This window comes from Natrix helvetica (assembly GCF_964273705.1).
Source record: "Natrix helvetica genome assembly, chromosome: 4".
Taxonomy (NCBI): domain Eukaryota; kingdom Metazoa; phylum Chordata; class Lepidosauria; order Squamata; family Natricidae; genus Natrix; species Natrix helvetica.
Genome location: NC_138550.1, coordinates 121,004,117 through 121,025,603, shown reverse-complemented (window position 1 = coordinate 121,025,603; position 21,487 = coordinate 121,004,117). Strand labels below are relative to the sequence as shown.

General features: G+C 36.9%; 1 protein-coding gene across 1 annotated transcript; it reads right to left on the bottom strand.

Annotated features, from left to right (window-relative positions):
* Nucleotides 1–4,446: 4,446 nt before the first annotated feature.
* On the bottom strand, nucleotides 4,447–20,128 carry RIOK3 (RIO kinase 3). The gene is made up of 13 exons (XM_081950282.1): nucleotides 19,839–20,128; nucleotides 16,893–17,014; nucleotides 15,885–16,030; nucleotides 15,646–15,753; nucleotides 14,931–15,040; nucleotides 13,883–14,026; nucleotides 12,802–12,929; nucleotides 11,243–11,431; nucleotides 10,385–10,544; nucleotides 7,973–8,053; nucleotides 7,792–7,881; nucleotides 7,015–7,122; nucleotides 4,447–5,723 (listed from the first exon to the last, which is right to left on the bottom strand). The coding sequence occupies exons 1-13, from the start codon at nucleotides 19,914–19,916 to the stop codon at nucleotides 5,616–5,618; spliced, it is 1,572 nt and encodes a 523-aa protein (XP_081806408.1). The 5' UTR covers nucleotides 19,917–20,128; the 3' UTR covers nucleotides 4,447–5,615.
* Nucleotides 20,129–21,487: the final 1,359 nt, after the last annotated feature.

Below are 21,487 nucleotides of genomic sequence, written 5' to 3'. Positions count from 1 at the left end.
ACGGTCACATGGCTGGCAAGCCACTCCCACCCATTCACATGGCTGGCAAGCCACTCCCACAAAGCTGGCCACACCTGCAGAAGAGGTTCTAAAAAAATTTGAAACCCACCACTGAAGCGGACCCACTTCAAATTAAGAACTACAGACCTATTTCCTTGCTAAACTCAGACTATAAGCTATTTGCTTCAATATTGGCAGAACAGCTAAAAAAATATCTAAACAATTTTATTTATCCTGATCAAAATGGTTTCTTACCAAAGAGACAAATTAAAGATAATATGAGAATAATTCTAGACACTTTGAAATATTATGAGGCACATCCAAAAAACAATTGGCTCTGATGTTTTTAGATGCACAGAAAGCTTTTGATGTGAATTGGTGATTTATGTCGTTACAACTGGAACAGATGGGCTTTGGTAAGAAATTTACCCAAGCCATACAAACTATATACCACAAGCAAATAACAAGAATAATGATAAATGGAGAATTGATTGACTCTATTGAAATAAGGAAAGGAACAAGACAAGGTTGCCCACTATCCCTTTGTTATTTGTCTTAACATTAGAAATTCTAAACAGAAATATTAGAGAAGAAAAAGACATAAAAGGAATGAAAATCAAAAAGGAAGAATACAAATTACAAGCATTTGCAGATGATCTGGTCTTCATTCTAGAGGATCCATCAGAAACTGCACCTAAATTGATACAAAAAATAGAGAAATATGGAAAAGTAGCAGGTCTGAAAATAAATAAAGATAAAACAAAGATTTTGACAAAAAATATAACATCAAGACAAAAGGAAGAATTGGCGGAAGCTTTGATGATCCAAGTCACGAACAAGGTCAAATATTTGGGAATATATTTGACAGCAAGATGCAGTACACTTAAAAAGAACAATTACTATAAGCTTAAGCAGCAGATTGGGAAAGACTTGACAAAATGGGAAAATCTACAACTATCAATGATAGGGAGAATATCTACAATCAAAATGAATATTTTGCCCAGAATTTTATATTTGTTTTAGACAATTCCAATCAGACTTCGGAAAGACTATTTTGACGACCCAAATAAAATAGTGCTGAAATATATTTGGCAGGGAAAGAAAGCAAGAATAAAACTAAAATTGTTATAAGATGCTAGAATAAGAAGAGGACTTGGTCTGCCTAACTGGGAATTATACTAAGGCAACAAGTTTAATGTGCCAAAGAGTGGATAACATTTAGAAATTCTAGATTACTGACGGTAGAGGGACATGATTTGTTGCTGGGCTGGCATGCTTTCTTATGGTACAAGGGAACCAAAGTGCAGGGGTATTTCAGAAGACATTATATACAGGAGGCTCTGCTATTAAACTGCAAGAAAATTAAAATGCAACATTACTTAAAAATTCCAGTCTGGTTATCAATTATTGAAGCATTTTCATACCCAGTAATGTATAAAAAGAAACAAAGATATGGTGAAATATTGAATGCAGAGGGTGAACTTAAATCTATGCAAGAATTAGAGCAGGAAGGCATAAAGATGAATTGGGTTTCATATGTGCAAATAAAGTCTAGATATGATAAAGATCTTGAAACAGAAGGTTTTTATGATAAAATGACTGAGTTAGATAAAATTTTGACAGGTACTGATAAAAAGGTAATTAAAAAACTATATGGATACTTATTAGAGGTTAAACTAGAAAAAGAACAAGTAAAAGAACCTATGATAGCTTGGGGGGGGGGGAATTTGGACATGGGATTGATAAGTGGCAGAAATTGTGGCTCAAAAGTATAAAATGACAATGTCAACAGCATATAAAGAAAATTTGTATAAGATGTTTACACGTGGCATTTACCCCCGACGAGAATAGCAAGAATGTTCAAGAACAAATCCGAAGTGCTGGAAATGTCATCAGATACCGGGTTCATATTATCATATGTGGTGGACTTGCATAGAAGCTAAAAGATACTGGACTAAAATCCACACTTGGTTAGAGAAAATGATACATAAACACATAGACTTTAAACCAGAGATATTTTATTGGGAATTTTACCAGAAACATACAATAGAGAATTGAAATATTTAATTGTAAATGTGTTAACAGCAGCTAGAATTGTATTTGCTAAAAATTGGAGAAATGAGAAAATACCAACGCAGGAGGAAATTATTCATAAGATAAATGGAATGTGCTGAAATGACTAAATTGACATTTGAAGTTAGAGAACAAGAAGATAAACAATTTTATAGGATTTGGGATTTATTTTATTTGTGGTTAGATTAAAAAATATAATGAAAATTACTAGAGAATGTGATAAATATAAGAACTATTGAATGATATAGAATATAACATAAAAATATTTTACTACTGGAAATATCTGAGATGGTGATACTGAATTGCTATGGTGTAAATAATCCCAATACTGGATATATTTAGTTGAAAATGAAGAATAAGGTTAATAGTCAAATAAATGAGGTATAATAATAACAATGTATATAAATGTTTTTGATTGGATAATTGGTGACTATACATGAACTGTAAGTGATGACTATGGAAGTGATGCACAGAAACCTTGTAACCAACTGACACACTGTTTGTAATTGAAGATGGCTTTATGTTGTTTGTTTTGTCTATGTTTGTTTAAAAATAAAAACTTTAAAAAAAACAATCCAGTTACATGAATATTATACACATATATCTCATGCATTCAAATTATCCTTGTGATTACAGTTAAGTCATTAACGGATAGTTTTTCCTTTGACCTTATGCAGTTTGGATTGTGGCTTTCTGGCCCGTTTGGAGGTCTGCATGAAAACAATGGGATGTTTTGGGGTGCCCATTGTCCTAAACACAATCCACAGCTTGATATGGTTGATGCAATCAAAGGCCTTCCTTATCAATAATGAAGCACGTATTGACTTTTGGGGGGGAATTATTTTTCAGCAATAATGTCTTGTTCCTTGATTTTTACTAAAGCCAACTTGAATATCAGGCAACTTCTTTTCCATGTGGACTTTAATCTGCATTGGATGATCCTAAGTGTTATTGTACTAGCATGTGAATTTTTATTGTGTGACAATTTGCATACTGGTAGTCCTTACTATAACAACTGGGACCTGAATTTCTATCACTAAGTAATAAAGTTGTAAAGCATGACCACATTGCTTTGTGACAGAAATCCCTGCAGTTCCAGGCATAATTAAAATTCCTACTGTTTCAGGAAGTTGCAACCCAGGCAGCTCACAAGTAGGTTAACAGGCAAGCAATGGTTGGATTGGGGAGGCCATGTCGGGGTGCATGAGGGTGTGAGGGAAGTGCAGCAGGGCTCAGGGAGTGTGTACAAAATGCATGGGAAATGCAATGAGGCTTAAGAATATGCGAGAGTCATGGTAAGACATGGGGAGGGTGCATAGGAGTCTACAAGATAGGTGTGGGGAAGGATGCACTAGGAAGGTGCGGCAAGGCTTAGGGTGTGTAGGGGTACATGAGCAGTAGGTGCACTGTGAGCACAGAGGAGCTAAGGGAGGATGCGCAGAGGGAGACTTATACCAGCAATTTGAGACTTCCCCATTGACTTTCTAAAGAAGCTGATAGGGAAGGTCACAAATAGCGATCCTACAATCAGTTGTAAGTGTGAGCTGGTTGCCAAATATCCAGATTGCAGTCAGATGACCATGGGGTGCTTGGATTGCTAGAACTTTAACCATCATTCATTCAGTTGGTTGTAACTTTGAACAGTTGCTGAAAAAATGTTTGTAAATTAAGAACTACTTCTATTATGTGAAGGTTTTTTGGTATGGGTATATAGCCTGATCTCTTCTAAACTGTGGTCACTGTGCTGTCATTTTGATTGCAAATTTTTCTTCTATTACTTGCCAAATTTCTGAGACAATACCATCAATTGTAGCTTTCTGACTTAGTAATGACCAGTACTGATATAAGTTTGTCTTCTATCAAGAGATTCTTTTAAATAAGGAGTATCTTTTAAAGTGTTGCCGATCCTTTTTGGCCCTGTGCCGAAACAGGAGTGCGCACACGGGGAGCCCTGGAAATCGGAAGAGCATCTTCCCAGTGCGCACACACAGGAGCGCCGGAAACCAGAAGAGCAGTTCCTCAACAAAGGGGGGGGGGGATACGACATCTTCTATCTCCAATCTATAACACAGTCCTGTCAACAGTTCCAAGAAGGCTCCACACCCATTTGCACCACTCAGGTGATCCTGATGAAACAGATAGGTGACCTTAACGACTGGCAAATGACCAACATTTGAGTGGTGCAAAGAGTATAAATCCTTCCATTCCCCACCTCCAGTCAGAGCTGAAAAAGCTTCTTGGATGAGAAATGAAACGTCTTCAAAGAAAAATCAGAAAATCCAGTTGTCTCACGAAAAGCACCTTTGAGATACTGCAAAATATTGATTTTGAAACAAAACTGAAATGTTTCCTGGCACAAAAGAAGAAAAGGAACACAATCTGATGTCTTTTATTTTTACTCCCATAACATTATATGAATGTCATACATCAACTTAACATAAAGGAGGACACATTTAAAAAAGAAACCTGTATCAGTGACTTGTCTCACTTTATACTGGCCTTCTAAAATAATTCTCATCTAGTTAAGTGTAATTTCACTGCAAGAAAGAAATAATTTCTCTAAAAAGTACAAATGCAGTTCTTGGGAATTCTTTCACTTATACATATAGCCCATAAGGACAATTTTTATGACGAATGAATCCAAATGTCATTCTCTCAAGAGAATTTATATGCTCTCTGTGCATATAAATATGAAGTAGGCAGCATTCTGAGAAATATGATAAAACAGACTTGGTTCTGCTGGTTTATTTTTAAGTGGTTGTACAAACTATGTCATACCATATTACACATGAAAAGTTCAATGAATTCAGTGTATTTTCTACTCATTTCACATAATTCAGATTTGTTTAAAGGTATTGAACTATCTTCCACTGAAGCACTATTTTAAGTAATAAAAGATTAAATATTTGTTACTATGATCTAATAACACCTTTCTGAAGAACTATATTCTACCTAAAATTTAAAGTCAAATTGTAGGCTAATTTTCTTTATACTGTGTATAAAAATTATAGAAATGTTTTGAAGTGTTTTTAGTGTTTAATATAGGTTTCGTTTGTTAAATATTAAGAATTTTTCCATGCTAAGTCCTTGTAAAAATAATACACTTTTGATAATAATGTAATGTCAGGTAGAACCTGAAACATATTTTCAGTATCTCAAAATATACCACTATTTAAGAACAAGAAACAATGGAGGCAAGGAAAAGACCATCTATCTTTCTTACCTTCATATGTGTAATACTTTGTTTAAATCTGAAAGTATTACATTGTTTTGAAATCTTACTTATATCACACATGCTTTGTAACTGAAAATCTGATTTAACAGAAAATGAAATTATTTTCATTGTTACAAAGGTATGCAATGAAGTTCCAATGGACTAATTGTGGACTTTTCTAAAATACATCAAAACACCAGTGTATATTCCCTGAATGTTTCATTTACATCATCTGAGCATACTGTACCCCATTGCCTTTGGCAGTTGACTTTTAATCACTGCTCTAAAATTTAGATACCAAAAAAAAAATTCAGATCAATGCAAAGTGCTATTCTTTATAAAGTATTGGTGGGTCCCCATCGCCATGTGTAAATAAAAAAGTTTTTTTCCCATGGTTTTCTACATGATCTTCATTAATCTTCTCCAAAGTTTCAATCTGTAAAGAAGACATATGTAAAGATGAAGAATTGTGTAGCACTTCCACAATTTGAAACTGTTTTGTTGAATTTGTGTTTTCGGTGTTTATTATCAAATTACAAATGAAGATTATACTTTATCACATTACCACAATTCATACAATACACAAACATAAACTGAATTCTGCTGAATTAACTTCTTGTCTCAGTGACAATAGTTACTATGCTCATAAATTAGCATCTTTCTTCTTGGCAAAACCAGACAATATCTATTGCATGTGAAGAAAACAGGTTTATAATTTTTTAATTTTACACTTCAGGAAATGCTTGCTTCAGCACTCTGATAATTCAGCTGATGCTCTCACCTGAAGGATTAGGTACATTTTAAAAACAGCACATAATTAATTCATTTGTACCAGAAGAACTTTTTGCTTTCTCAAAAAGCAACTTTCTATCTTCTCCACTACATGGAAATTATTATTGAAGCAGAAATGTCTGTAAAGCAGTTTCTGATATGGTAGAAAGGTTTTCTGTTCTAAATAAGTTAGTACTAAATTGAACGTATAAAGTATATGCTTGGATCAGTGATGGGTTCTGGCTCCCGTTGCAACCGGTACGCTGCAATGGGACCGGGTGCCCACCAAGTGCACGCGTGCAGCGTGCGCATGCGTACCCACCGCCCGCCACACTCCAGCTGCTTGGAGGAGTGTTGCGCAGGTGCCGTATGCCGCATGCGCAAATGCCCAGGTCAGCTCAAATAGAAGTAAGGAGAGCGGACGGGTGGGCAGGCTCTCCAGAGCACCGTACCAGAACGGTACCTGGTGCTCCCAGCAGGCACCAATATGCCTGTACCGGGGTGTACCGTCCATATCCCACCACTGGTTTGGATTCAAGTTATTACATTAAAAAGCTACTGATATCTGTTGATTTTCTAAAGGATTATAACAGTATTTTTCATCCCTATCACCTCAAATATTCAAATTCCAAACACTATATTAAATTGCAATAAAGTTAATTTTATTGTTACAAGGAACCATTTGTTCAAAAAAAAAGCCATAAGAATTATTGACATTGGCTTTTGTCATCTTGTCTTCTTCAGAAGTGCTTGGTATTGCTGAGGCAGATAACAGCACAATACTTTGAGTCTGAAATTACTTTCCAGACTGTTACTGTTTCTCCTGAATTATTCCAAATTATATTTTAGATTCTTTATCTTCTTAAACAAGCACAGAACTTACTAGCAAACTAGAGTAAATTCTTGTTCATAAAAAGTAATCCTTAATTAAAAACAAGCAAGCAAAATACTCTTACCTGGGCTAAAAAATCCACCTCATTTTCAGCTGCAATGTTTAATTCTGAAACAGCATTGAAGAGTTCTCGCTCATTGAGTACATCTGGCACACCACTTTTCTGAAAGAACTTTTAATAAAAGTTTTAAAAAAATTAGGTACCCAGACATGTAAGCTTTCTAGTATGTAACTGTTTATGAATGTATGACTTTGCAATAATAGTTCTTAAGCTGAACATGCAAATTGCGTGCTGGAAACCAGAAGAGCAGCTGGCGATGGCACGTGTGCCCACAGAGGGCTCCCGTGCCATAGATTTGCCATCACGGCTATAGATAATCTACGCAGATACTTCAAACATGCAATGTATGGAAGAAAATCTAAGAATATTTTTAATTAAAAAACAATTGTGCCAAAAAGTGTGAGAAAAGTTCCAAAAGCAAGGTTACAAATATTTTTAACTGGTTACAAGAAATGTTTGGACACTTTTACTCCTGACTAGAATGAAAGGGTGTCCAAAAGTTTACACTTGCCATATGCACTATTTTCTTAGCTGAAACCTGTAAACCGAACAACAAAATAAGTATAAATTTGAATTTTCAGAAAGATCTTGTGCCTAATTATATGTACACAAAAGTTGTGTCTGTTTGTACAGAGAGGGATTCACTAAAATATACAATTTGACCAGGGGTTCCGAAGCTTTTCCATATAACTCAGTATTTTTGCTTGTTTCATACACTAACTATTCTAACGCAGTTCTACAGGTCCGTTTACTGAAGACTGAGATAGGCAGAAATCTTACTTGTGAAACATTCCTACAATCTCTGAACAGGAATTGAAGTGCATGGGGATGTCTTGGATCCACAGATTGACTGACATCAATTAACCAGACCTGCAAAAAAACAATTACAGCTTGAGTATGCCAAGAAAAATACAAATAGGGCTATTTCAAATTTATCATCTTCTATTTAAAATTAGCTTACCTGTCCTTTATGCCACAGCATGTTGTACTCACTCAGGTCAGCATGCACTAAATTACATTCCTTATATAACTGTTGCATCATCTGGAAGAAAACAACAAATAATATTTTTGGAATGTAACACAAATAAAAATGTCAGTAGTCTTATTATCTATATATGTCTGTCTGTCTGGTCTGTCTGCCTGTCTGTCTCTGTCTCTCTGTCTTCAATTCAATACAGCCAAGAAACATTACAGAACATGGCTGTATTAACATCCATGGTTAACAGTTCTACTTAATTATATTTATATATTTATATACACACACATACACTTATTTATTTTATATTATTTTAATTATTTACATTTGTTTTTATCTTCCCTGATGTATAACGCCCAGAGTTACTTGTTGAGATGGGTGGCTATACAAATCAAATACCGTATAATACATTATAACTCAGGATAGTATAATACAGCGCAGTGCAACACAGTACATGTCATAAATGATATGACATACAGAAAGAGGTAGTCCTTGACTTAACAGCCATTAATTTTGTGACCAAAGTTACAATGGCACTGAAAAAAGTGACTTGACCGTTTTTCACACTTACGACCGTTGCAGCACCCATGGTCATGTGATCAATTTTGAATGTTTAGCAAATGACATGTATGTACTATGGTTGCAGTGTCCTGGGGTCATGGGATCACCCTTTACAACCTTCTGACAAGGCAAGTCAATGGGGAAGCCAAATTCACTTTACAATCATCACTTAATAATTGTTATTAAGTTATAATAACAATTATAACTTAATAACTGCAGTGATTCCCTTAACTGTGCCAAGAAAGATCCTAAAATGGGGCAAAACTCATTTAAAACTGCAGCCAATGGAAATTTTGGGCTTCATTGAGGTGCTAAGGCAAGGACTATTTGTTCTAAAGAGAAATGCGGGGTGTGAAAGAATTTTGAAGATAACTATTTTTCAAAAAGAAAATGTAGCGAAATAATAATGCTCAGAATATTCATCCCAATTATATCATCTTGGAACAACCTATGTGGTTGCTAAGAGTTGACACTGACTCAGTCAATCTCACCTGACTTGCAATTAGTTTAACTTTCTATTTCCAACATATATTTAAAAGTACCCTACTCATTTTCTCCAAAAGCCAGCTCCTACTAGCTAGACCACCTTAATTCTAAACAGATTCCCATAACCAGTGCCTTCAAAGTTCAGTGGTTCCATGACCTGTATCAACATTCTCTGATCTGTGATTGGAAAAGCATTATATTGGGAAAGACTGCTTTATTTTCCATTCAATGCTGCTGAGCTTTATCATTTATTTTTAATTTCATAGATTGCCCTAGAACTGTAGAGAGCATTCTAAGAAATGCTTTGGTAGAGGTAGTCCTGTTTAACAAACATTCATTCAGTGACCAAAGTTACGACAGTGCTAAACAAATGCTACTTAACAATACCACCAGTCCCTGAAATTATGACTATTGAAGCATCCCCAGGTTCATGTAATCAAAATTTCCATGCTTGACATCCCACCTGTATCCATGACTGCAATGTGTGCTTCAACTCTCCCCACTTATTCCCCTCCATCACTTCTTTTGGCTGCCTTGCACTCTTACCACCCCTGCTATTTTGCAGCCCAATTTGCACCTGTAACACCTTCAGCTAACTCTTCTTTCACCCATGTTGATGAAGTGCGCTCAGTCAAGACAGCTGATGACCCTTTACAACACCTCAGGCCTTCCAGTCCACTGCCTTTGCCGCTCCACCCTGCTGAGTCTTGCTTCTTGTCCCTTTGCTGACAAAGTATGTCCAGTTGAGGTAGCTGCAGACCCTTCCCGAGGCCTCTTAACATCTCCAGAAAGTACTGAGGCCTTGGGAAGAGGAAAATCTGATATGTAGCTGCTTGGATTTTCCAGATTGTCTCTGCAGGTTTGCGCAAAACCATTTTTGCCAACATTCCTAGAAGACCTGCTGTCTGTCTGTTCATGTACAACACACAACCTATGATATCTTTTTAAGTAGCTCTTCCAGTGGACAATGTTGCCCCAGTGTTGCAAAATTGAGTGCTTTCCATTTGAATGCTTTTCATTATCCTAGTTCATTGAGTACTTCCTTTACCTCAAATTCTGCATCTATGCCTATTATTCATCATCATTGTAACATATCTCTGTCAGAACTTTCTGTAATTGAGAAAGACTTTGTAAGACGGGGTATTCATCTATAAGCCAAAGAGACACCACTGATATAATGGATTCTGCCTCTCCCATCAGATGCCCCACAGTGTTAAGAAGATTCTCGGAAATGAATTTGCTTGCACGTGCATGAGGTATAAAATGGAAGAAAAGGAAGAAAATATCTCTCTGCAAGCAGAAGCTTGCTTCCATAACCATGGATCTATTTTCACATAACAGTGATCTTACATGAAGTACTTGATAGTAGGCATTTTTCATATCTTCACTGCTGAGTTTTACTTCTTTTAGTTTAGGAGCTGGGACTTGATCCTGACCAATGAAAGACATGACTAAGACATGCTTTTTTAGGCTGACGACTTGTGGACAAGGAATGCCTGCCTTCTGCATTCTATCAAGAAGAAAAACAACATTAGTATATTGATGAATGTCTAATTATGAATTCAGTCCATTATCTTTAACATAATTTAGGGTTTCTCAAACTGAGAGCTCCAACTCCCCAAGAGATCAAGGGCAATTTAAACAAGAGGAAATGGAATAGCCAATACAATTTGTGCAGGCACTGTCAAAATCTGTTCTGAGCAACCTACAACTGGCTTGCTCAGACAAAGTGGGGAGCAAAGAGTCCGTTTCAACAGGACCCCCATTTCACCTAGGCAAGGCTGATATGAATTGTACAGGCAAAACAGAATTGCAGCCAAACTCCTTCCTGTAATGCCTGAGATTTGGTGGAATAAATTCAATTATTTGGGGGGGGATCTTATTTGAAAACCCCTGTGGTAATTAATTTTATTCAGGAATTAGTGTAGGTTGTAAAAGCAACTCATATCTTTAAAAAATCCTTTTGATACTTATTGATTGATGGGCTATAATCAGTTAGGTTTCATAAATTTCTGAATCCCAAAATACATTAGTAGAATTAAAAGATAAAATAATGGTTACTGTCATAGTATTATAGAATTAATATCTGACACAACAGTAAAACCAATCAAGTATTAACCATATATTCCCAAACAGTAATGTGTGAATGAAAAAATCCTATATATCATATTTATATATATATATATATATCTATATCCATTTCTGTACCTTGTTAAGTTGTGCATTTCTTTTTCAGCCCACATGCGGATAATTTTTCGTGGATTCAGTTTGCTAAAACGTTCTCTAAATCTGTATTCATCCTTGATATACTTTTCACGATTCTTAAATTCATTAAGAGTAGTTTTAAACACTTTTATAGCACATTCTGAAGGAACTGATTTGATTTCTTCATCCAAACTTTAGAAAAAAACAAAGCACTGAGTTTAGACACATGTCATACAAACTCATTCTTTAAAAGTTGCAAATCAAAAACAGATGACTGGAATATTTGTATTATTCAAATATGTCAATATTCTATCACATATCTTTGAAATATGAGATTCCTGCCACATTATCGTATGCTACTTTTAGAGGTAGTTTAAATTTAAAGTCTATGGAGATTCTCAATCATCCAGGTTATGATTGCCCCAAAGGTGCTTTTTCAAGAGGCAACTGGACTTTCTGGTTTTTCTTTGAAGAGGTTTCGCTTCTTATATGAGAAGAAAAATGTCTTCAAAGTAAAACCAGAAAGTCCAATTGCCTCTTGAAAAAGCACCTTTAAATGTAAAGATATAAATAATGGATTTTTCTTAGCATTCCATTGAATAAAATACCTTTCTCAATCATTACACAAAGGACTGGGAGCAAGATAGTTCCCCTGCACTTATTACCGTATATACTTGAGTATAAGCCGACTCGAGTATAAGCCGAGACCCCTAATTTTACCCCAAAAAACTGGAAAAAGTTATTGACTCGAGTATAAGCCGAGGCTGGGAAATGCAGCAGCTCACGGTAAATTTCAAAAATAAAAATACAGGTAGATAACAATAAAATTGCTAAAAGTGTGTGTGTGTGAGTGAGACAGACAGACAGAGGAACAGAGAGAGGGAGAGAGAGAGGGAATCAGAGAGAGACTGACAGAGACGAATCAGAGACGTACTTTTAACTACCTGGCAGCGGCGTTTTGCCTTGGGGGGCTCCTCAGAACATCCCAAGACTTCAGAGGGAAGTTTACAGCCCTCCCTCGGAACGCTTCGGAGGGAAGCTTCTGCAAAGGCGAGTGACAACAAGTCTCCCAGGCTTTAATTTGCCGAGCTGTGCGCACGCGCCTGTTTTCCACGGTGTGGAGCAGCGGCGAGATTCTGCGTGGCGAGCGATGATTCCAGGGGCCATCCGGGAAGATGAGGAACATGAGGGGGGACCCTGCCCCCCCCCCCACTGATGGCCCCCGGAATCATCGCTCGCCGCCCAGAATCTCGCCGCTGCTCCACGCCGTGGAAAACAGGCGCGCGCGTACAGCTCGGCAAATTACAGCCTGGGAGACTTGTCACTCGCCGGGGTTTTGCAGAAGCTTCCCTCCGAAGCCCGAGAGGAGGGAGGGAAGCGGGCGCCCGGCACACAGAAGAGCCGCATTAAAATGTTTAAAGAGCCACATTTTTTTTTTTGTTCACTGGAGTATAAAAGTGGGCTGAAAAATTCGGCTTATACTCAAGTATATACGGTATTTGAAATACTGCACTGCTCTAAAATAATTTTTATTTTTATGGATTATCAATACCACAATATACCTTCCTCCATATGCATGGAACACCACAGACTCTTTTCCTGTACTTATGCATCCAGTGATGGTATCAAGCAATCCAGAATTGACCATCTTGTACAGAAGCAGACGGGTTTTAGGATCTACAGCTTTTTCCTACACAAGAAAAAAATGGACATCTTGTTATTGACCCAGGACAATTATTTTGCAAATAGAGGTTTTCTTAAATTTGCTGACCAGTTCAAATAAGAAAAGGTTCTTTTAATTTACAGGCGTGCCAAAAATGAAAACTATTTTGATCAGTGTCTCAAGATCATAGAAAGAGTTGTGTTGTGATAGTGGGCAATTCCCTACTGACAGGAACCAAAGCTGTAATGTGCAGACTTGATATGACATCATGGGAAGTGAAATGTCTTTCAGATGTTTGTATCCAGGATTGATAGAAAGTCTGATAACTATGTCTTTTAATGACAGATGTGGGAACAAGCAAAAATGCCAAAGAAGGTTTTGAATGGAATTCCAAAGACTATGGGAGAGTGCAACTATGTTTTCTTCAATTTTTCCAGTTGGGCCATGGCATATAAGAGAACAGGATCCTGGAAGTAAACCACTGGCCCTGTAGATGGTGTTATTCCTCAAACACAGACTGTGTTACCTAAATTAATGATTTTACCCATATGGATACATATGACGAAGACTCTCACTAGAAGTGCATTAAACTAGTGAAAAAGCAAAAGAATGGTGAATGCTGCATGTAATGCACTAAGGTCTGAGACCAAGAATCTGGCGATAAAGGAGGAAACACAAGAGTAGCGAGATGCATATACCCCTTCACTGGAGTTTTTCTAAGAGTCTGGATAGCATCTGTTTGAAATATTTTAGCAGCTCCCCTACCAAACAAGGGTTGGATTACATGACCTCTGAGGGACCACCAAATTTATGATAACGATGCCATTCTTCTATTATTGAATTCTTAAGTCCTTCATGTAAACTTAATTATCTGTAAACCCTTTGCTTTACCAAACTATCCATTTGATAACTCTTTGATTTGATTAGAGTCATTAGGGAAATATAAAACTATTTCATTTGATCGAGTCACCAAGACGCACCGCAGTAGAATGTTCCTTCTTCTCATGGAGCCTGGCACTCCGGCGTTCCTCAGAGTATGCATGCCGCTTTAAGGCATTGAAGACATGATTGGATAATTTTAAATCCATGCCAATTCCATCACCAACTTGAAATTCTGGTCCAAACTGAAAACGAAGATGTAAATTAATAAGCAACTAGATTTCATCGTTATTTTAAATAAAAATGGATCTACATGCTGATATATTCTGAGTTGAATAACTGAAATTACTGAGATTAAATATCTCTAGGTATGCTCCCTATTTACCCATTCAATTTTAAATTTAAAAATTAAATTAAATTTTGGAAAAAGACACTAGTGTTACTGTCTAAGGGGCGACCTTTCTGATTATGAACCTATAGACAGAAGGGAACCAGTAGTAGAAGCTCTTTTTGAAGGTATTTTGGTTTATAGTCATCCATTGGTCACATGCAGAAAACTCATGCGTATACATGCTCTGCCTTCATTGCACTGCTCAAATGCACTAATTCTTAAGTGCAATTGAGCCTTATTCTCTCCACAATTAGAAAAGACGTCAAAACTGAAATCTCTAATTTTTTTTCAATCATTTTAATTATTTATTACCTTATATGTCTAAGTTTTAAATCATATTTTCAATTTTTTATCTATACTTATTTTAGTATAGTGGTGGTGGTTAGTTCCTTCAAATATTCTTTGGGTGGAAAAGTAGGAAACAAATATAAATACAAATAATCAATCCAGACTGCATGAGTGTAAAAATCAACTTATTTTTATTCTTGTTGCTGAAACAGAACCAATTTTTGACTGTCTCTACCCATGCCAACATTTTAACAGAATATCTCAACTAATTAGGCAAGTTTCTAATTTTAAGAGCTAATATATAAATTTGGTTTCTTGTCTTTTTTGTACATTATGAGAGCAGGAATTCATACTACTGATAGTTCTAAATCATTGTAAGAACCTCTCTTAAATAAGGGGCTAAGAAGGTGAATACTCCCTTCACAATGGCTGCAGTAACAGAATAGTTATTTGTTTAGATGAGAACTTACATTCTCCATCCGCGCTGTGTTCTTTCGTCCACATATAACTTCATCATGCTTTGTGGTTATATCTTTTCCTTTTCCTATAAAGCCCTTTTTTGGAGTAGTTGTAGGTTTATCTATAAATAAGCAGAACATTACATTTAAATATACAGTATCTCCAAAGCAAGTAGTATGTTACCCTTTAGCCATAGTTTACACATTCTTCTGTGCTCTGAAATCCCAATGACACTATGCTTAGGCAGCTGTTCCCCTTGAGAAAGTCTGATTCAGCTTTATATTTAAATAAGAAAACTTTCAAGTAAGCTATTTTTGTCACTACACACTACAGAACACTTAACAAATTTTGCTAAGCAACGCACAGCCCTTTAAAGCAACGCACAGCACAGATCTTTAAAATCTGCTCTCTTCTTCTGAGAAGCCTGATTGGTCCTCTAGTCTTTACAAATTAAATTTATCCCTGTTTTCCTTCCTTCCTCTCATTATAAATGTAGACCAAACCCTGTGGATCAAGAATTTGCCTTTTGCTTAGGTCATAATAATTTATACTTTACAATGTATGCTAATCAAATATTCAAGTATTAATAAAACATGGATGTTTCACTGCTTACTTTTTATTAAGCAATCACGTAGATAACACAATCATCCCAAGACCTTATTTCCAAAATCTAAAAATCTTTGTTAATCATGAGATTCCTTGAAACATTTTGATTCCACAAACTACCTGCTTTGTAGGGATCATGACGAGTATCCTGCCAGTCAACCTCATCTTCTGAACTGTCACTGTCTTCAAAAGGATGCACTTTTCGGTAATTCTCAAAAGATATGGATACTTGAGAAGCAAAAACAAACGTATGTCATTTAAAATGAATTCTACCACCTTTGTTTTTTGAAGATTAAGACAAAGATGAATGAGAAATCAACTTTATTCTAACAAAGGAGTTATGACACATTTGAGGTCACCTTTGCTATCGCCGTTGAACTTCTTTTCTTCACGCCGAAGTTGGGCATCATATTCTCTATCAAATTCCATTTGCATCATTTGTGCCAGCATAAGGTCACTGGAAGTATCAACATTTTCTCCACTAACAAAGGGTCTATCAATAATCCTGGGTGTAATAAGACAAAATAAACCATTAAGAGCGACAAAGCAATACCAACTCAGATTTGTTATTTCTATGGATATTGTTGAATAGGAGCCATTAATACAAAATCAAAGGATAGAGTAGCTTCTTTCGTAACCTTAGGTGAAGAATTTAAATTTCGAACAGCATGAATATACTCAGGAATACTACTATACTCCATGAAATATTAACGACATTTGGACTACTACAAAGAATGGCAAGGTAGACTATCAGAGTGAAACTGCCCCCAAATACAGGAAGCAATTACATTTGCAAGATCTTTTCCCACAATGAGCTATTTTGAAGTCTTTGTCTCTACCAGAAGGTTAAATAAATGGTGGGCAGGAATTTTGCAGGGCTAAGGATCAGCAGTCCAGGTTATATTCATTCAATGGAAAAAATGTAGGCCATTTCTAGTAGGTCTTTCATATGCAACTGAGTTTCCTGTGATATAAATTAAAAATTGTAATAGATGATGTCTTTCTTCCTACATGTTGTTGCATACTTGAAATTGTTCTCTATTTAAAGAGAATGAAGTGATAGTGTTCATACTGTGTACGGGTTTTGTTAAGAGAGCAGAAAGAGCTTTCTCCTTTTAGAAAACTATTGTGCTAGATAAAAGAACTCAGGTGGCCATCTTCCCTATCTGACTTGCTATATATTACTATATATCCCTATCTGACTTGCTATATATTTTATAAGCTCTGTCTTGTAAGTCTGTTTTAAATCATTTATTTAGACATTTCAAGTATTTAAAACAGACTTACAAGAAAGAGCATATAAAATTGCAAGTATTGTGCCAATTACATATAAGTACCATACAGACATGAAAATCTATTCAACTTACGATACTACTTTTGGAAAAGAAGCACTTTCTTCTTTCAACTGCAGCTCTTTAGCTAGCTGTTCACTCATGACATCAGCAAGAGAACATGATATTGTAGTGTTTTCAGGAGTTCCCCATGGGCACTGCAAAGACAAAACATTGCATTGATCAACAGAAGATACAATGTCAGGTACAAGCAACCATGCCCATCACCAGGAATAGTCCCAAACAGACATTTTATTGTTGATTAACTATATTGTAAGAATCTCACCAGAATATCTGCCTTCCCTTGGGAAACCGTGACTATAGACCTATGGTTTTGACAATAGACTATTCCTTCCCTGAAAAATAGAACATCTCTTTACTTCCTGTAGAGGGACTCCCTCTCCTTCAGCCAGTGATTCCACAACACACATTTCTCTACAACTTTTCATATGTAACAAAGAAGCCCGACAATTAAGAAAAATATTTATTTTGCCACTATTGCTTCTTCAGAATATAAATTACACTGGATGTTTTTTTTTTCAAAAATTTTGCTTCTTGAAAAACTTTTGGTGTTTATGATAGACCCCTTAAAACTGAACACATAAATTCAGAATGAATGTATAACATTGGGATTTTGCAAAATATGAAATTAACTTTTAATGACCATAATGTATTTAATTGCATAATGTTTCTGACATGCTGCACAAATGTGGGGAACTCAGACCTTGTCTTGATTATCAATCTCACAACCAAAGTATAGTTCATACGCTTTTTTAAGAACTTCAGTTGTGGTGCGTCTTTCAGGCTTACGCATGTACTGACCACAAATGTACCAGAACGTATCACGGCTGTTCAACATTGTTGAGACATTTCTGCCATTGCCAATCATCCTCTCGCACATCTATAACTGTTTACTTGTTACGTAAATTACATGTACATAGACGATGCTATGGCTTCAAACAATTGCATCAAAATACATGGAAATTGATATCAACAAAATGAGTAGCACATGTGCTTGCGAGCTGCTTTTATTGCATTTCCAGGCAGCATCCATACAGCCTCAGCATGCCTAGACATGCCCAAATTGTACCAGATTCAGAAATGTTATGCAATATGCTGACTGCATGCCTGGACATGCATGAGCTAAACAAATCATCTTATAACGCAAGCAAAAAATAGTAAATTTGAAATATATCTAAGAAGAAATTGCAAAACCAGAAGATTTCTATAAAACAGCATGTAATAAATTAAATTACAGGTTAGTTTCGTGATTAGAAGCCAAAATTCTGTAAGTTATATCCAAAAGTGTTCAGAAAGCAAACTCTTTGTCGTCCAGGGTTATCAATTATTTATAAGCCAAATAGTTGATTTCTTGGTGCTTATTAATTTTAAACCTTTCAAAAACCTGAATGCACTGCTAAAGAAAAAGATTAGAAATCTAATTTTCTTTGAAAATATACATCTTAGCCCATTATCTCAAAGATTATGTTTTTATTTAAAAGTAAGTTACTGAAGTAGTGGGATGAGATTCGAAATACCACAAAGGGTATGGTTCTTCTCTTTATATCCACTTTTCCTCCAATTTAAAACCGCATCAATGTTTCTTTCTCTGTTTCTATTTTTTGTGATATATTGACAGTAAAAGTGAAGTAAAGGCTTAAGGATGTTTATAATTCAAGCCCTTTAGATATTACTGTGACATTCTAGATACAATCTACTTGTTATCCCCACTTCCCATAAAACTGGGATAAGAAAGCCCCAAATGAGCTCAGAATTAGAGGGGGAAAAAATCTTACAAGGCCAACTCAGATTTCCTGGTGGCCACTGGGAATGTTAGGATTTGTCTTCCCTGAGATGATAATGCTTTTATTATTACCAAGAGTAAAATAGAAAGATACCAATAAGAGGGCTGTGAAAATAACTACAGACCCCTCACATTCTGGACTTACATTGTTTCAACTTCTACCCTCAAAATGACACTATAGGGCACTGCACACCAGAACAACTAGACACAAGGACAGTCCCCCCCCCCCATGCCATTATTCTGCTAAACAATGAATTCCCACAACACTGTCAAATTACCTAAGACTGTATTACTAATCTTCTCTTCCTTCCTAGTACCAATCTCTTTCCACTTATGACTATAGCCATGTTGCTTGTATCTTTAAAATTTATAGTTTTGTTTCCCAGTATAATTTGATTGCTTATTAGTAACCTATGACTATCACTAAGAGTTGTATCTTATGATTCTTGATAAATGTATTCTATTTTATTTTTACTTTGTGTAGAGAGTATATGCACCAAAGACAAATTCCTTGTGTGTCCAATCACACTTGGCTAATAAAGAATTATATTCTATTCCATTTTCTATTCTATTCTATATTCTATTCTATTCTATTATTCTATTCTATTTTCTTTTCTATTATTCTATTCTACTTTATTCTATTCTATTTTCTATTCTATTCTATTCTATTCTATTCTATTCTATTCTATTCTATTCTATCCTATTCTACCTTTGGGAGCCTTAAGGTGACAGAAAAGATGGTAACCTTTATACTAGGCTAAGCTGCACCTGTTGAATATCCGGTTATTAATCAACTGCGAAGAGGCAGAGAGCTCGAACAGAGAAAGATGGCCTCCCTGCGGGTCCAACAAGGAAGAGGGAAACCCCGAAGCCAGCGGGGCCTAAAGAATCAGGTCCTCCATCTTCGGGAATCAAAGCCAACGTTTTCGGCTGGCTGAGGCTGGAGCCTTAAGCAACCCGGTGGAGAAACACAGCGGCCCCTCACAGGCACAAAGGCTACAGACGTCACCGTTTCGGCCCGGCCAACAGTTCGCGTCAAACGTTCACGCGTTTAAGACGGCCGTTGCTCTCTCTTCCGGGAGAGATGCCAATACATGGGATTCCCTCAACCAAATCCAGATTCGGGAAAGTCCCGGATCACGCACCCGTCCTGCCCTCCCCCCCCCCCCCCCGCGCACCTTGCTTTGAGGCCAGGCTGGACTGGGGCTCGCTTCAGCAGCAGCAGGGATGACAGCAGCGACACCAACGGGGTCCATGTTGGGCGGAGAAGGAAGCAAGACGAAGGCACGCAAAAGACTGAGAGAGAGAGAGAGAGAGACGGAAAGCAGCTGAACCGAGCGGAGAGCAAAAGCGACTCCTTAATGTAATGGATGTCTTTCCGGCTTCAGGAACTTCCCGAAGCTTCTCCCGCCCCCTGATCGTCATCGGCGGCTGTTCATTGGTTCCAAAGCCGAATTCCAGCCCAGCGGCTGAGCTGTTTCTTCTTTTGGAAAGGTCGCTTTTTCTTTTCCCCGCCCTCTCGACGTCATTGATCCCGCCCTCTCTTGCTCCTCCCAGTTGCGTTTCATCTTGACAAGAGGCTTTGACGTTTCTGGAAATGGTTTTAAAGGGTCTCCAAACCTTGGCAATTTTACGACTTGTGGACTCCAACTCCCAGAATTCCTCAGCCAGCATGCGCTTGTGGACTTCGGCATGGCTGGCTGAGGAATTCTGGGAGTTGAAGTCGTAAAGTTGCCAAGGTTGGAGACCCCTGAGCTAGACCATCTGTAATGCTAAACAGATTCTCATAATCAGTGCCTTCAAAGTTCAGTGGTTCAGATGGAGGCACAGGGTGGCAAGAAATTGACCCAAACTGTATTTTGTGTGTGTGTGTGTGTGTGTGTGTGTGTGTGTGTGTGTGTGTGTGTGAATGAGTATGGAGACTATGATAAATAGACAGATGTTAAATAGCAATTCTAAGAATGTATATCTATGAATGAATTTGAAAGGAAAAAATAAAAAACTTTACAAAAAAAGTTCAGTGCTTCCATGATCTGTATCAACATTCTCTGATCTGTGATTGGAAAAGTATTATATTGGGAATGGCTGCTTTATTTTCCATTCAATGCTACTGAGCTTTATCACTTATTTTTAATTTCATAGATTGCTTCGCTGGCTGAGGAATTGAAGTCCACAAGTCTTAAAGTTGCCAAGGTTGGAGATCCCTGGTCTAAAATAAAAACAAAACAGCCTCCTTCTTTGGCTTGAGTCCTCTCCGAGCTTGAATAGATGCAAGATCAGGGAACAATTGAATAAGAGCCCATCAGGTTGCAAAAAAATGGCTTCAAAACAAAAGCAGGTTTTTTGCTTTTGAGTAAGATTCATCATCACCCAAAAGCTCATGGAGCACAAAAGACTCCACAAAAGTAGTTTTGTTAATACAACTGTGTTATGCTTACTCTCTCAACCAGGAACCATGAAATGGATGTTTGTATCAATCAGTATCTATGGAGATTCTGAGTCATCCAGGTCATGGGTGTCCTAAAGGTGCTTTTTCAAGAGGCAACTGGACTTTCTGGTTTTTCTTTGAAGATGTTTCACTTCTCATTGAAGAAGCCAAAACGTCTTCAAAGAAAAAACAGAAAGTCCATTTGCCTCTTGAAAAAGCACCTTTGGGTATCAATCAGTAGACTGAGTGGCAGGCTGAACAACCGTTAGTGCTTCCTTTTCCTCCCCTGTTTTGGTTAGCCTCCTTTCCACTTGAAAGATGGCAGTACAGTGTTTGACTTCTTTTAACTTCCCTTACGCACATGCAGAGAAGCTCTCTTACGGTATCAAATAAAACATG